The sequence below is a fragment of the Mesoplodon bidens genome, assembly GCF_964165515.1.
Source record: "Mesoplodon bidens genome assembly, chromosome: X".
In the NCBI taxonomy this organism is placed as follows: domain Eukaryota; kingdom Metazoa; phylum Chordata; class Mammalia; order Artiodactyla; family Ziphiidae; genus Mesoplodon; species Mesoplodon bidens.
Genome location: NC_138163.1, coordinates 125,380,916 through 125,397,115, shown reverse-complemented (window position 1 = coordinate 125,397,115; position 16,200 = coordinate 125,380,916). Strand labels below are relative to the sequence as shown.

General features: G+C 42.9%; 1 protein-coding gene across 5 annotated transcripts in view; it reads right to left on the bottom strand.

Annotated features, from left to right (window-relative positions):
* Window positions 1-16,200, bottom strand: part of LOC308609219 (sex comb on midleg-like protein 2) — a 142,793-nt gene that overhangs the window by 125,214 nt on the left and 1,379 nt on the right. For 3 of the 5 annotated variants that reach the window (XM_081222839.1, XM_081222838.1, XM_081222840.1), the window contains exon 1: window positions 4,838-5,162. The exons of 1 other annotated variant lie outside the window; for it this stretch is intronic. In XM_081222839.1, the coding sequence (XP_081078965.1) occupies window positions 4,838-5,140 (303 nt within the window). In that variant the 5' untranslated portion in view covers window positions 5,141-5,162. Of the gene's footprint in view, window positions 1-4,815; window positions 5,163-16,200 lie in introns of those variants that run through there. One more of the 5 variants, XM_081222841.1, reaches the window with a different exon arrangement.

Genomic DNA, 16,200 nt, shown 5'->3' with positions numbered 1-16,200 from the left:
GGGTACTCTCTTTCCGCTCTTACAACAATTTGCTCCTATAAACTTAGGAAGGGGCAGAGCCACAGCCATAAACACAGGTCACAAGTAGTAGGTAGTCAAATGCTCTCTACCTTCAAATGTTTCCCAGCTCATTACTCATACAAAGCTTATCTTTTTTTTTTTAACTCCTTGGTTAAATAATGAATTCACCTAGTCTATGTCAGATGAGTAGGAGCCTCAAATCTTTCACTGTTAACACAGTAAGATATTCTCATTTCTTATGCTAAAATCTTTCCATCACATGCCTAAAAAATGAAAGTAAGAGAAAGGTTTAGGAATATATGTTTAGTAGAAATCATTTAGCATAAAAAGCACAAGTATTATTATTTCTAAGGTAGCCAAGGTTTACTTATTAGACAACGTAAAGACAAAATAAAAATAAGCAAAAACGCCTTACTCATGAAAACCAAACAACATATGCATATTTCAAATCTTAGATGGTTTCTGAAATTTTCTAAAGTTATCGTGCTTTAAGAATGGTCACCTCTGATATCTTTTAAAAAATGAGATGTTGTTGCTACAGTAAAGTCATTTCTACTCTTAGAGTAACCAAAGCTCAAATTAGTTAGAGCCTGGAAAACTTATCACTAAATTATACCAACCTATTTTAATCTAAGAGCAGTGGTTTCTCTTATTTATTTCCCCAAGACGAAAGGATTATAAAGATTAAGACTCCTGGGCTTCCCTGGTGGCGCAGTGGTTGAGAGTCCGCCTGCCAATGCAGGGGACACACGTTCGTGCCCCGGTCCAGGAAGATCCCACATGCCGCGGAGCGGCTGGGCCCGTGAGCCATGGCTGCTGGGCCTGCGTGTCCAGAGCCTGTGCTCCGCAACGGGAGAGGCCACAACAGTGAGAGGTCCGCATATCGCAAAAAAAAAAAAAAAAAAAAGATTAAGACTCCAAGACGGGACTTCCCTGGTGGCGCAGTGGTTAAGAATCTGCCTGCCAATGCAGGGGACACGGGTTCGAGCCCTGGTCCGGGAAAATCCCACATGCCGCGGAGCAACCAAGCCCATGAGCCACAATTACTGGAGCCCGCGCGCCCTAGAGCCCGTGCTCCGCAACAAGAGAAGCCACCGCAATGAGAAACCGCCGGCAACTAGAGAAAGCCCGCGCTCAGCAACTAAGACCCAACACAGCCAAAAACAAAAAATGACTCCAAGCCAAGGAAGGGTAAACTTTTTCTTTCAAAATGACCAACATTTGCCATTTTCAAAATCTCCATGTCTTTGGTTCCTGAAATCATCAGTCACTTCAAATTCTAAGATATTATGTAGTAATTTTCAGACACTAATGATGTTCCTTAAATTCTTAAGGGCACTTGATTTGCTCACTCCAAACTACAAAATATCTGGCAATGGCAGACCAATATTCATACCATAGCCTCATGGCTCTAACGCTGATGGCTAGCAGAGTTCACTTTGTTCATATCTTATATATCCTAAAAACCAGGAATATTACTAGGAGGAGACAATGAGACGCCCAGGGAGGTGACCTAATAGAGAACATGATCTCAGATTTCCATTCACAATTGGAATGAAAATTGACCTGGCCTAAAGGGAAAAAAAGCAGCAGAGTAACCTGGCAAAAAAAGAAAAAAAAAAAAAAACTAGAGGTGACTAATAACTAAAATAGCAGAGGATCCTTTGCATCCTCCAGTGTTCCAGTTACCAAAGTTCCAACAGTCATTTCTATTAACCCAAACAGAGGGGCCGTAAAATATTCAAGTGTAGTTTTCCTCCTCCCTCCCTCTCTCCCCACCCTCCAAGAGCTCAAACTAAAATTGGGATTTGGATCTTCCTTAAGTGGAAAAAGGGGCTATGTCATTTTCATTCAAAAAATTTGGCATTTACTCAGCCTTCTCAAGGCACTTTACTATCATCAATTATTTCTCAGTGAGAGAGTGCAGGATTACCCTGACCATTTCACTGATGCGGAAACAGACACCAACAGCAAAGGGAACAGGGGCAGGAAGAGGGGCGATAGGAAGCATCTGGGAGGAACAGGCAGGCAGCTAAAAAGGAACAAACCCAAAAGAAAATGAGAGTCACATCTGGCTTATAGCTGACCATCATAACCCTTGTTACTTTTTAGCTCAGAGAGATTTCTGAAACGTTTTGAAAAAAGAAAGTGCTCTAAATTATCAGTTTATATCTTGTTACAGCCTAAACTTCTTGGTCATAGAAGTAAAGTTACTTAGCATTAAAAACTACCCACTATCCAGAGCCCATACTGATTTCAGTTTATACCAGTAATTCATTTTCTCTCTCAAGCCTAACCAGTATGTTACCTGTGTGACCCAGAAAACAATCTCTCATAAAAATATCTTTATATCAACATAATCATAACAAAAAAGGCCCAAAGTTAATATCACATAAGTCAGAAATAATTCACAGTTCCACTCAAATTTTGTTTAGAGGATTATGACCAAAACATTGACTCTCTGAATTTGCCATTGAAATAAGAGGACTACTTGTTCTACATTCGTATTGATTTTCTTAACTATAACCTTGAAAATTTCAGGAATAAACTACTAATGGGAAGCCTTAAACACCCCAGAAACCAGCACACATATCAGTAGGTTGAACTGAACCCCATACTACAGGCAGCACAGATAGTTAATAAAAATGTGTTGACTGAAGCATAAATCAAAAAGACTGACGAACTGCCTCATGAGAAAAACCACCTCTTGAAGACTGACTCCAGGGGCTTCCCTGGTGGCGCACTGGTTAAGAATCTGCCTGCCAGTGCAGGGGACACGGGTTGGAGCCCTGGGCCGGAAGATCCCGCATGCCGTGGAGCAACTAAGCCCGTGTGCCTCAACTACTGAGCCTGCGCTCTAGAGCCTGCGAGCCACAACTACTGAAGCCCGCGAGCCACAACTACTGAAGCCAGCGCGCCTAGAGCCCGTGCTCCGCAACGAGAAGCCACCGCAATGAGAAGCCCGCGCACCTCAACGAACAGTAGCCCCCGCTTGCTGCAAATAGAGAAAGCCTGTGCGCAGCAACGAACACCCAACGCGGCCAAAAATAAATAAATAAAATAAATTAAAAAGCAAAAATTCTATCCGACTGTTTTGAAGAATATGGATAAAGACATAGCCAAACAAATACAAGGCATCAGGTGAGAACTCAAACTTTTCTCAAAATCCCAACTGGACTCAATTCCAAAAGCTATTTTCACATTCCTGCCATTAAATATACAAAACCACAAACATAGTGAAAGGATATTCATCCTTGGAAATACATTATTTAACGCGTAATTTTAAAAAAAGAATAGCAAGAAAGGCAGAACTGTCATTACTGAAGAACATTTCCAAGCAGTGTTATTGAGAAAAATTAAATATGAGTCTATGAACTATTGTTATAATACAACTGCTTGTCATAGGAAGTTGTACTCCATAAATGTTATACATCTTTTAATACTCCTTCCCCAAAATAGAAATATGAATAGCTCTGGGAGCATTAAAAATGCAGCAGCATCTGCAGTTGTTTTCGGGAAGAAAACCATCTCCAATAATTTCGCAAATCATATGATCAGAAGGAAGTATTCACTTTCCCTGCCTCAGTTTTCCCCTCCAAACCGACCCATTCACTTTTAGAGATGTCTGTCCTAAAGTCACCCTATAGGTACGTCATAAATGTTAATCTTCTAATTCTTCAAAGAAGAGGCTAACACCAAACTGTAATCACACTTTATAATGAACGACAAACGTATTAAAACTTTTTAAAAAATCAAGACCTTAAACGGGAACCTGTAACTAAATACCTGTGCTGCCCTAACATTTGGGGTGGGGGGGCGAGGGGAAGGCGGCGCGAATTTTCAGCTCAGCCCTCAAAGCAACGTATAACCTCAAGACGCAAAATCTATTAAATTCGCCTGCTCGCTCTCCCCCTGGCGATTCACACTAGGGTGTAGCACAACCAATATCCAGGTGGAAAAAGCGAGAACGGTATCTCAAAGTGAAGGCAACAGTGGTCCTTTGACCCAGTCATGCCGCGAGAGCACGGCGGCCGCCTCTCCGCTCCTGGGGAGAGCTGGAGCCCGGATCTCCGGCCCCCACTCCCACCCGCACCCCACCCCCAGGGCGGGCCACGCATTCCCGCCCCGCTTCTCCCCCGAAGGCGAGCCACCGGCGCTGCCCCCCACCCAACCGCCTGGAGCCCCGAGCCGCGAGTCCAACGGACACCTGGCACCGGGACCCGAGCCCGCGCTCGGCTACAGGCGCATCCTTCCGCACTGACGTTTACCTCCAAACTCCTAAAGTTATCTCACAAGTCCCCGGAAGGCTCCCGGGCGAGTTTCAGTCCAGACCACGCAAAGTCATCCCTACTCCTCAGCCCCGCCGCCCACCCGCGCGGTCCCGGGACCCCAGCCCGGCCCCATCCACGGCCGGAGGATGCTCTGGAGGGTGCTGTCCGCGATTCGGGTCAGGGGACGACTGGGGAAGAGAGGCCCGGCGCCCGAACGCCGCGGGCGGGATGGGCTGGTGTCCGGCGAACGGGCCCCGGGTGAGTGAGGGGCGTCGCGGAGAGCGCTACGTGGGGCAGGGGAGCCCCGGCCTTGGGGGTGAGGCCGCCGAGGGGCAGCGGAGCTCTGGCCTCGAGGGTGAGGCCGCCGAGAGTGGGTGACTGGAGTGCGGGGCCGAGCTGGGGCCGGACCCCGCCGGGCGGTGAGGGGGCGTTCCGCACGGGGGACGCGCCGCCGAGGACTCCCACCCGCCCGCGGACAACGGCCAGAGCCCAGACGCCACAGCTGCGCCTCTCCGGTACTCACGGGGCCTAGAGTCGCCACGCACCTCGAGTCTCGTCGGCGAAAAGAGCGAAATTCTGTCACACTGGTCCAGCGAGCCGGTACCGGTCTTCACACCGCCGCCGCCATGTTTGAGAAGCCGCGCGCGGAGCCGCGCATGCCCCGCAACCGCCACCGCTGCCCCGCCCCCCGCCCCGCTGCCCGCGTGCCCTGGCGTTGCCGCAAGCTTGCCCTCTGACCTCGGCCGCGTGCGGGGCCCGAGCCCGGGGCTCAGCAGGAAGCCCGCGCGGGCGGTGGCGAGCGATGAGACTCTGCGGCTCGGGGAAAGTCCTTGGCAGTTCTCCCTCATCCTCCCCCCGCCCCAATCTGCCCTCCCGCCAAAAAAAAAAAAAAAAAAAAAAAAGCCAGTCGCAGCCCATGCACCCAAGACCGTGGTGGGCCCCCAATTGGGAACCCAGGGTCCGCGTCAAGTTTCATCCAAGGGGAACTCGCTCCCCTTGGCCATCGACTTCGACTCTCGGCCACCGCCCACCCTCGCCACGCACCGAAAAGACAGGCGCTTCCCTAAGAACTCAAGCAAGTTCGATGAGCAAGGAAAAGGCAGCTCATTAGAGCAGCTTGAGAAAAGCCACTCCTTCGCGGGTTGCAGCATAGTCCCTGAAACAGCTTTTCTTTTTTTCCCATGGGTTTTTGCCACGCATTCCCCTCCAGCTCCACATTCCGGATTTAGTTGTTCCTCTAAACCCTGGTTTGAGCTAACGAGAACTAGATTAACCTGGAGAGTAAAATAATTTGCTCACAGGTTTCAGGGTGCTCGGGAGCGTGCTCGGGAGCGTCTTCGAGAGTGCATTTTGGGGTCTCCTCTGCCCTATCCCCCTCGCCCCGGACCGAGCGGTTGCGCAGGTGGAGGTCGCACCAAGGGGGAGGGGGCGGGCGTAAAAAAAGCTCCAAAAGGAATCCCTCCGCACAAAATGTAGCAAACAGAAATCCAGAGAAAAACATCCCATTCTTCATTGTTAGGTTGGGTATAGGCAGATTTAAAACTTTTGTTTGAAAAATAATACAACATGCTGTTTTAGCCAAAAGTAAACCATTGGCAGACCTTCTCTCTCTCTACAACTCTTTTCAAAAGTCGGACGGAGGTTTTGCATCCGTGATCTGCTTAACTTAGTATATAGGACATGAGTATTTTTTAAATCATAACTCGGAAATCGGAACCTAAAATTTAAAAAAACCCGCGGAATATAGCCATTTTCTACAAAGCAGAATAAAATTATTTTCATACGACACAACTTTTGCAATGCTAAACAAGGGCCAAGTTAAAGTATTTGCTATTGTATCTGAACACTGGCGAATGGCACAGGATCAAATTGCTCTAGTTGTTCTTGCATCCTTTAAAAATGAATAAGTAAATGTTAATGCAAAATTCAAGAAAACTTGAAGGCAAAAATAGAAAAACTAGCCCACTGATGTGCAAATATTAAAGAGAGATTTGGTCCATCAGTTGTATAACATATATCACATAGGAGGGAATGTTGAAATGGTCTAAGATGAAGGTTCGAAAATGTTTTTAAGAGCCAGAAAGGTACGTTTAACAGAAAGAAATTAAACAGGCTTAAGTTTAATCTTAGCAAACCCTTAGTATGGGCTACAGCGGGGGGTGGGGGGGAAGTCAAATTTTTAATTACTGGCCATTGTCTTTCTAATCTGGATGCAATGGAAATATTTGAAAGTCATCTCTACATTCTATGAAAGATTTGAGTTATCATTTATGCCTCTTTTACATGTATGGACCCTTTCTTAAGTTGTAGAAATACTACTCTGATTGTAAATTGCCTGTCTCAGGGATGACTTGTCTACTTCCCATATTTCTTTCCCATATTTCCCATGAAATTACTGAAGCCCTTATTCTAAAAATGTAATTCACATTATCTATATTGAACATCTCCTCAATGACTCTGTTCACCTAAGCATTTACAGAAGTGTCTCCTTGTTATATTAAATGAGTTATTGATAATGATAAGAGCTACCATCTGTTGAGCACCCACCATGTGCTGAGAATCATGCTAGCCTCTTTAGTTACATAATTTTCAATATTCGTAATCTTTCACAGAGTTCTTATGAGGTAGGTACCCTTATTCCCATTTTACAGACGAGGAAATTGAATATTACACAGCAAATAAGTGGCAGAATCAGCTTCTGAACATATACTTGAAACTCTCTTAACTATCCCTTCCATCTTTGTCATCAGTCATATGCTTTCCTCATAGATTATGTATATAAACATTCAATAAGAATTCTTTTATTTACTTATACCTTGCTTTTTCCCCCTTTGCCAAAATAAACTCAAGACTGCTTTTTTCTTTTTTTTTTTAGCGGTACGCGGGCCTCTCACCGCTGTGGCCTCTCCCGTTGCGGAGCACAGGCTTTGGACGCGCAGTCTCAGCAGCCATGACTCGCAGGCCCAGCTGCCCCGCGGCATGTGGGATCCTCCCAGACCGGGGCACGAACCTGTGTCCCCTGAATTGGCAGGCGGACTCTCAACCACTGCGACACCAGGGAACCCCAAAACTGCTTTTTAATGATGTTTGCATAGGTCGAAACATCACTGTTTCTTTTACATTACATGGAAGCATCTTGCACACAGTAGCAACTTGGTAAATACCAAGTTGAATGAGTGAATAGATGAATGGATGAATGAATTCCTACTATTATGATGTTTAATTAATTTTGCCTAGATAACATGAAAATGAGGAGACTGGGCTTCCCTGGTGGCACAGTGGTTGGGAATCTGCCTGCCAATGCAGGAGACAGGAGTTCGAGCCCTGGTCCGGGAAGATTCCACATGCCGTGGAGCAGCTAAGCCCGCGTGCCACAACTACTGAAGCCAGCGCGCCTAGAGCCCGTGCTCCGCAACAAGAGAAGCCACCGCAATGAGAGGCCCACGCACTGCAACGAAGAGTAGCCCCTGCTTGCCACAACTAGGGAAAGCCTGCACGCAGCAACGAAGACCCAACGCAGCCAAAAATAAATAAAAAAATAAACTTACTTAAAAAAAAAAAAAGAAAAATCCTGGTTTCCCGAAACACAAAACACACGTTACAGAAACTTAAAAACAAAGGCTTACCCTTTAAAAATATTTAAATTTATTTATTTGAAATAACAGGGTAAGTTAAGAATGCTTTGGAATCCACACAATCTCTCATCAAGATTTAGGAAGGATTTTTAAAAGTGGAGAACAATAGCAACAGCAATGTTGAGTTAATGAGCAAACTGATGGAAAGAATAAAAAGCAATACTATGGACACTTGGGCATTCAAAGGCTTGAATTCAGAAAGACATAACCACAATTCAAACATTCTAGACAGGTTTTATAGCAGTATCTCTATTCCAAAGGTACCCGATTTCCGAACAGGGTCTATCATGAGGGTATTAGAGAAAGCGTGGGGAGTCAGGGGACGTGGGTTAAACTTGCCTCTGCTCCTTTCTGGAAGTGTGACTGATTTAAAGTGCACCAGACTCTAAAGTGAATAGGAAACAACCCCACCAGCCGGCCATAAGCCCCTCTCGGGCTGGTCTAAAGCCAGTATCTGGCATTGTAATCCATCTGCACGATACCCTGGGGACATTCAGTCCTCATTCAGGAAGGAAGTATTTACTGAGCCTACTACATGCAGGTCATGTGCTAGATGCATACAATCTGCAGACAAATAAAGAAGCGATCTTAATGTTAAGAGCTATCAGTGAAGTTAACACACCAATTATAGGCACCAATAGGTATTTATTCACTTGTTAAGCAAATGGACTCTTACCTGTGTTTATGTAAATGAATAAAAATAACCCTTCATACAAAATCCTGTAAACTTTGAATATAGGACACAGTGAAATCAGACAAGCCAACATGAAATTCACTCAGAGAATATTTTCCTCCTTTTCTTAAAGAAGTTCTTTAGCTCCTAGCTTTTGGAAATTTCCACCAAACTCTCCTTCACACATTCCCAGCAAGTTGTCTTTCCAAGCCATGCCTCTAGGCATCTAGAGGGAGGGAGCCAGTCAACCACAAGGTTTAAAGCCCACGGTCCTGCAGGCCTCTAACAGCATAGCACTCTCAATGGCCTCGCTTCTCCCCTCTAGTGCTGGGGACCTCAACCCAGGTGCTTGAGAAAAGAAGATGGAAATTTGTGGTTTTGTGGGTTGCTTTGTGTAAACCCACAGTGTGCAAACCTTTTTTATTATATAGTGTAGGCTAGGAAAGGGGAAAAAAAAATACCAAGCCTAAGTCCACGAACTTCCAAAGCACGACACCACACGTTAAAGGTTTAGTATCATGAACAATCAGGTCCTTGTCGTCTACCCATTTGCTAGCAAGTTTCCACAAATAACAGGCAAGCTCAAAACTTTCATAAGACGTTTTGGCAGTGCAGGATGGGCCAGCTTTTTGGCCGTCTCTCTAAGGAAATGACTGCAAATGTTTTTTGGTGTGAACAACCTTAAGTATTTTAAATCCTTGGTAAATAGAGTTGCCAACAGTCCCAAATATGTTTTACTATTTCTGAATTGGACATTCAGGATTATTTTAAGGGGATATTTTTCAACAACAAATATTTCAATAAATGAGTTATCCTAATTCTCTTTCTCAAATGTTAGTGACTTTGGAAAACTTTGTAAATGAGAAACAAACTTTAGTAGCCAAATTGCAGAGGATGACATAAATAACTTCCTAGAAAGCATACTTAAAGAGAACATGATTCTATTGAGGCTTCCAAAAATAATATACACCCGCAGTTTTTACCACATAAGAATGCTGATTTCTAAATCAAAGGTTTGACACACCAGTATAACTTACTAACCTGAAATGATTCTAGAGTTCTTTCTGCAGGTTATCCTGAAGGACGTTTGTTCTAAATCTGGTTTCCAATATGGTAGTCACTAGCCACATGTAGCTATTTTTAAAATTTTTTATTTTATATTGGAACATAGTCGATTAACAATGTTGTGTTAGTTTCAGGTGTACCGCAAAGTGATTCAGTTATACATACACATGTATCTATTCTTTTTCAAATCACGTGTAGCTATTTTGAATTAAACTAATTAAAATGAAATAAAATTTAAAATTCAGTCCCTCAGTCACACTAGCCTCCTTTCAAGTGCTGTATAACTACATGTGGCTAGCGGATGTCATATTGGATAGTGCAGAACATTTCCATCTCAAAGAAAATTCTATTGAACTGAATTGTTCTAAATCCTTATTACTCAAAAGGTGGGCCAGCAGCTTCAGCATGTGAGAGCTTGTTTGTCTTTTTCTTTTTTTCAATTTTTTGGCTGCGCCGCGCAGCATGTGGGATCTTAGTTCCTCAACCAGGGATCAAACCAGCGCCCCCTGCATTGGAAGCGCAAAGTCTTAACCACTGGACAGCCAGGGTATTCTGAGAACTTGTTGAAAAGACAGAATCCATGCCCCACACCAAATGCACTGAATCAGAATCTCCATTTTTTTTTAATTATTTTATTTATTTATTTTTGGTTGTTTTGGGTCTTCGTTGCTGCGCGCGGGCTTTCTCTAGTTGTGGTGAGCGGGGGCTACTCTTCGTTGCAGTGCGCGGGCTTCTCATTGTGGTGGCTTCTCTTGTTGCCGAGCACGGGCTCTAGGCATGCGGGCTTCAGTAGTTGTGGCTTGAGGGCTCTAGAGCTCAGGCTCGGTAGTTGTGGCGCACTGGCTTAGTTGCTCCGCGGCATGTGGGATCTTCCTGGACCAGGGATTGAACCCCTGTCCCCTGCATTGGCAGGCAGATTCTTAACCACTGCTCCATCAGGGAAGTCCTGGGAGTGCAGAGTCAACCACTGGACCACCAGGGAAGTCCCAAGAATCTTCATTTTTAACAAGTCGCCCAGGCAATTTGTGTACATAGTTTGAGGAGCATTGATCTAAATCAGTGCTTCCCAGACCTGGCTTGGTCATGAGAATCACCTAGTGCACTCATGAATCATTCAGGGTCCAGGGCCTTGCTCTAGATCTACTAAATTTGACTCTTCAGAACAGGTGCTTGGGAATCTGTATGTTTAATAAGCACTCTAAGTAATTCTTATTACTCTGGAATTGGGCACTGGTATTTTTCAGAACTCCCCAGGATTCTGATGGGCAGCCCAGGTTAAGACCCACTGTTATAAATTATTAGATCTCAAAACTACTTCCGGTCTTAAAATTGGGTATTAGATTTTTAAATAGATGAAAAATGAAATGACATTAAAAGTAAATCTAGGGACTTCCCTGGTGGCGCAGTGGTTAAGAATCCACCTGCCAATACAGGGGACACGGGTTCGAGCCCTGGTCCGGGAAGATCCCACATACCGCGGAGCAACTAAGCCCGTGCGCCACAACTACTCAAGCCCTTGCACTCTAGAGCCCTTGCTCCGCAACAAGAGAAGCTACCGTAATGAGAAGCCCCTGCTAGCCACAACTAGAGAATGACCACATGCAGCAACGAAGACCCAACACAGCCAAAAAGAAACTAATCAATTAATTAATTTTTAAAAAGTAAATGTAACAGTCTATGCAGTTTAGAAACACAGCTAAAGAGCTTGTTCTGTATTCCATGAGCTAAAACAGGAAGCACTGATACAAAGTTTTGGCTACTTTGCCAATTTCTATGTTATATAATCAGAATTCTATATGGTACTTTTTTGGTTTTGTTATGTTTGATCTATTTTTTTATGTCTTGGATTTCTAAATAAAATGATTAGCTCAAGGATAAAAATAAGATTTTCTAATTTTTGGAGCCTATAACTCCTACCACAAAATATACACTTGTTGACTCAAATTACTGATAATGAGACCCAGATAAAACAAAGCCACAGTGTTTTAATAGCAACAGCAGCAGATAAGAAAGCCCCAGACAAAAGACTATTCACCCATGAAGAAATAACAGTCCTAAAGAGATAAGTGGGTAACAAAAACAGAAGTGTCAAAACATGCTATTAATAAGGAAAACATGATAGGGAAGTGTCCAGAATCAGAAAACAAAAGGTTGTTGTTTCTAACATATTAATTTTATTATTATGTTTTATAACTTAACTTTTATAGCCCTAGATGCCTAGAGTAGAAAATAAGAAAGACTTAAAATTAATTAGTTAACTGTCCAACTTAAGAAGTTAAAAAAAGAAAAAATAAACCCAAGGAAAGTAGAAGGAAAGAAAAAATAAAAACAAGTGAGAATATCAATGAAATGAAAAACAAAGAATAGAGGCTAGCAAAGCTGAAACTTGTTCTTAAAACAACAACAACAACAACATCAGAAATGATTCATATAGTCAATCAGTTTTCCCCAGATTAATCTGTAGATTCAGTGCAATTCCAGTCAAAATTCCAATGGGTTTTTTTCAAGAATTCCGATAAGCTGATTATAAACTTTCTATCAAGGTTTCTCACCCTTGACAGTGTTGACATTTGGGGCTGAATAACTTTTGTCCTGGGAAGTTGTCCTGTGTGCATTGTAGGATGTTTTGTAGTATCCCCGGCCTCTACTTACTATATACTAGTAGAAACCTACCCCCTACCCCATTGCAAGTTGTGACAATCAAAATGACTACACGGGCTTCCCTCATGGCACAGTGGTTGAGAGTCCGCCTGCTGATGCAGGGGACACGGGTTCATGCCCCGGTCCAGGAAGATCCCACATGCTACGGAGTGGCTAGGCCCGTGAGCCATGGCCGCTGAGCCTGTGCATCCGGAGCCTGTGCTCCGCAACAGGAGAGGCCACAACAGTGAGAGGCCCGCGTACCTCAAAAAAAAAAAAAAAAAAATGACTACAGACATTGCCAATGCGGTGGCAGGGGTGGGGGTGGGGGTGATAAAATCACTTCCAGAAGAGAACGACAGCTTTATAGCTTTAAAGGGAAAGGGCCAAAAATAGCCAGAATACTTCTACAGTAGAACAGACCTGGTCTCCCAGATCTCAGAACTAATTATGAAGCTATAGTAATTAGGACAACTATATGGTCCTAGAATAGACCATCAAACCCAGATATAGTACTTCTTCCAAATTACAAACTAGGAGAAGATATTTTCAGTCCACACAACTAGAATATATAAAGAACTCCTACAAATAAATAAGAAAAGCACAAGCAATCAAATAGAAAAATGGGCAAAAGGCATTGTTATGGACTGAATGTTTGCGTCCCCCCAAAATCCATATGTTGAAATCCTAACCCTCAATGTGACAGTATTGGGAGGTGGAGCTTTTAGGAGGTGATTAGGTCATGAGGGTGGAGCCATCATAAATGAGGTTAGTGCCTTTATAAAAGATACCCCAGAGGGCTCCCATGCGGGGACACAACAAGAAGATGATCATGTATGAATGTGGAAGTGGGTTCTCACCAGACACCAAATTGGCCAGTGCTTTGATCTTGGACTTCCTAGCCTCCAGATCTGTGAGAAATAAATTTCTGTTGTTTATAAGCCACCCAGTCCATGGTATCTGTTATAGCAGCCCAAAAGGACTAAGACAGGCAAGAACATACATTTCACAGAAGACAAAACACATATGACCAATTAGCATGTGAAAAGCTGTTAAATATCATTAATGATCAGGGAAATTCAAATCAAGACCAAAATAAGATGCTATTTTCCACATATTAATTGGCAAAAATTTTAAAGTCTAACAATATCAAGTGGTGAAAACGATATAGTTCAAAAGAATTATTGCTGTTAGGTGTGTATATTGATATAATCATTTTAGAAAATAGCTTCACCTTATATCATGAAGTTGAACAGTCACATGCTCTATGATACAGTAATTCTATTCCTAAATTTATCCCAGAGAAACTCTTACACGTGTATACTTGGAGACGTATATGATCATAGTAGCATTGTTCACAATAGCAAAAATCTGAAAACAACTCAAATATGCATCAATAGAAGACTGGATTGATCAACTGTAATATATTCATACAATAGAATATTATAGCCAGTCAAAATGAATAAGCTATAGCAACACATAACAACAAGGACAAATCTTAGCAACATAATATTAAGTGAAAAGAGCAAGTGCAAATATTTCATACAACTTGATACCCTTTTTAAAAGTTAAAAACAACTAAAATTAAAAATGGACTTTTAGGTCTGAATATAGATGAGATCAAGGAAAGCCAGAGGAAGATCTAAATAGACATTTCTCCAAAGAAGATATACAGATGGCCAAAAAGCACATGAAAAGATGCTCAACATCACTAATTATTAGAGAAATGCAAATCAAAACCACAATGAGGTATCACCTCACAATGGTCAGAATGGCCATCATCAAAAAACCTACAAAAAATAAATGCTGGGGACTTCCCTGGTGGTGCAGTGGTTAAGAATCTGCCTGCCAATGCAGGGGTCACGGATTCGAGCCCTGGTCCGGGAAGATCCCACATTCAGTGGAGCAACTAAGCCCACGCGCCTACAGCCCGTGCTCCACAACACGAGAAGCCACTGCAGTGAGAAGCCCACGCACCACAACAAAAACTAGCTCCCACTCACCGCAACTAGAGAAAGCCCACGCGCAGCAATGAAGACACAATGCAGCCATAAATAAATAAACAAACAAATAAATAAGTAAAATTATTTTAAAAAATAAATCAATGCTGGAGAGGGTGTGGAGAAAAGGGAACCCTGCTACACTGTTGGTGGGAATGTAAATTGGTGCAGCCACTATGGAGAACAGTATGGAGGTTCCTTAAAAAACTAAAAATAGAACTACCATATGACCCAGCAATCCCATTACTGGGCATATACCCTGAGAAAACCATAATCCGAAAAAATACATGCACCCCAGTGTTCACTGTAGCAGTAATTACAGTAGCCAGGACATGGAAGCAACCTAAATGTCCATCGACAGAGGAATGGATAAAGAAGATGTGGAACATATATATACCATGGACTATCACTCAGCCATAAAAAAGAACAAAATAATGCCATTTGCAGCAACATGGATGGACATAGAGATTATCATACTGAGTGAAGTAAGTCAGACACAGAAAGACAAATATCATATGATAATCGTTTATATGTGGAATTTTTAAAAAAGGGTAAAAATGAACTTATTTACGAAACAGAAGTAGAGTCATGGATGTAGAAAACAAACTTATGGTTACCAGGGGGTAAGGGGGGGCAGGGATAAATTGACATATACACACTACCATATATTAAATACATAAGTAATAAGAACCTGCTGTATAGCACAGGGAACTCTACTCAATACTCCGTAATGGCCTATATGGGAAAAGAATCTAAAAAAAAAAAAAAAAAGAGTGGATACATGTATATGTATAACTGATTCACTTTGCTGTACACCTGAAACTAACACAACACTGTAAATCAACTATAGTCCAATAAAAATTAAAAAAAAAAAAGGAAAGCAAAAGAATGACTAACAAAGGATTCAGATGCTTAGCTCAGCTCAGGAGAAGCAGAGTGATGAAACAGCTGAAGACCACATAGCTGGATGTATGTTGTTGTACAAGTCCTAGCTTTCACATTAGATGGTAGGTTCACTGCTGCTTACTTAATTGTAAATTTTATTAGATAGATGGATGGATAGACAGATAGACATAGTAGTTAGAAAGTGTCATGAATGGAATAATGATGAGAGTAGTCCTGAACCAAGGATTAAAATTAATCCAAATCTGTGTATCTAAGGTCCATTAAAAACATGTCACATATAAAATATTTCATAATTAAAGAAAACAGAAAAATAAGAAAGCACACACTCACTTGAATCTGTGCATGTATTTCTGAAAAACTGTACACAAAATTTTTTTTTTGCCAGTGGAACGGAATCAAATTCCAAATGTCTTACTGGACCTTGTCTTTTGTTGCTATTTTTGTTTTTAGGAGCAACCCTATAACAAATCTTTCTGTAAGGTAAATAACCACTGTGCTGTGCATATAGTTATCTCCTAATTTACATATTTAGTAAGTTTGCGCTTTCAGCCACGCTCTGACCTCTCTATCTCTGTCTGTCTGTCTCTCTCTCTCTATATATATATACATATAAATCCTCTACATATTTAATCTCCTTCATACAAATAGCTACCCAGGGGACCTCCCACAACTTTCCTCTCCCAACTTTAACAGGTAAGGTTTCCATCCCCTCAACCCAGCCTACCCTTCTCCAGCCTAGCATCTCTCTCACACTTCACTGGTCCTGGCTTCTCATGGCATCTCATTGCCTCTGCAGGTCTATGCTTTTTGTGTGTGTGTGTGTGGTACGCGGGCCTCTCACTGTTGTGGCCTCTCCCGTTGCGGAGCACAGGCTCCGGACGCGCAGGCTCAGCGGCCATGGCTCACGGGCCCAGCCGCTCTGCGGCATGTGGGTTTCTTCCCGGACCAGGGCACGAACCCGTGTCCCCTGCATCAGCAGGCGGACTCTC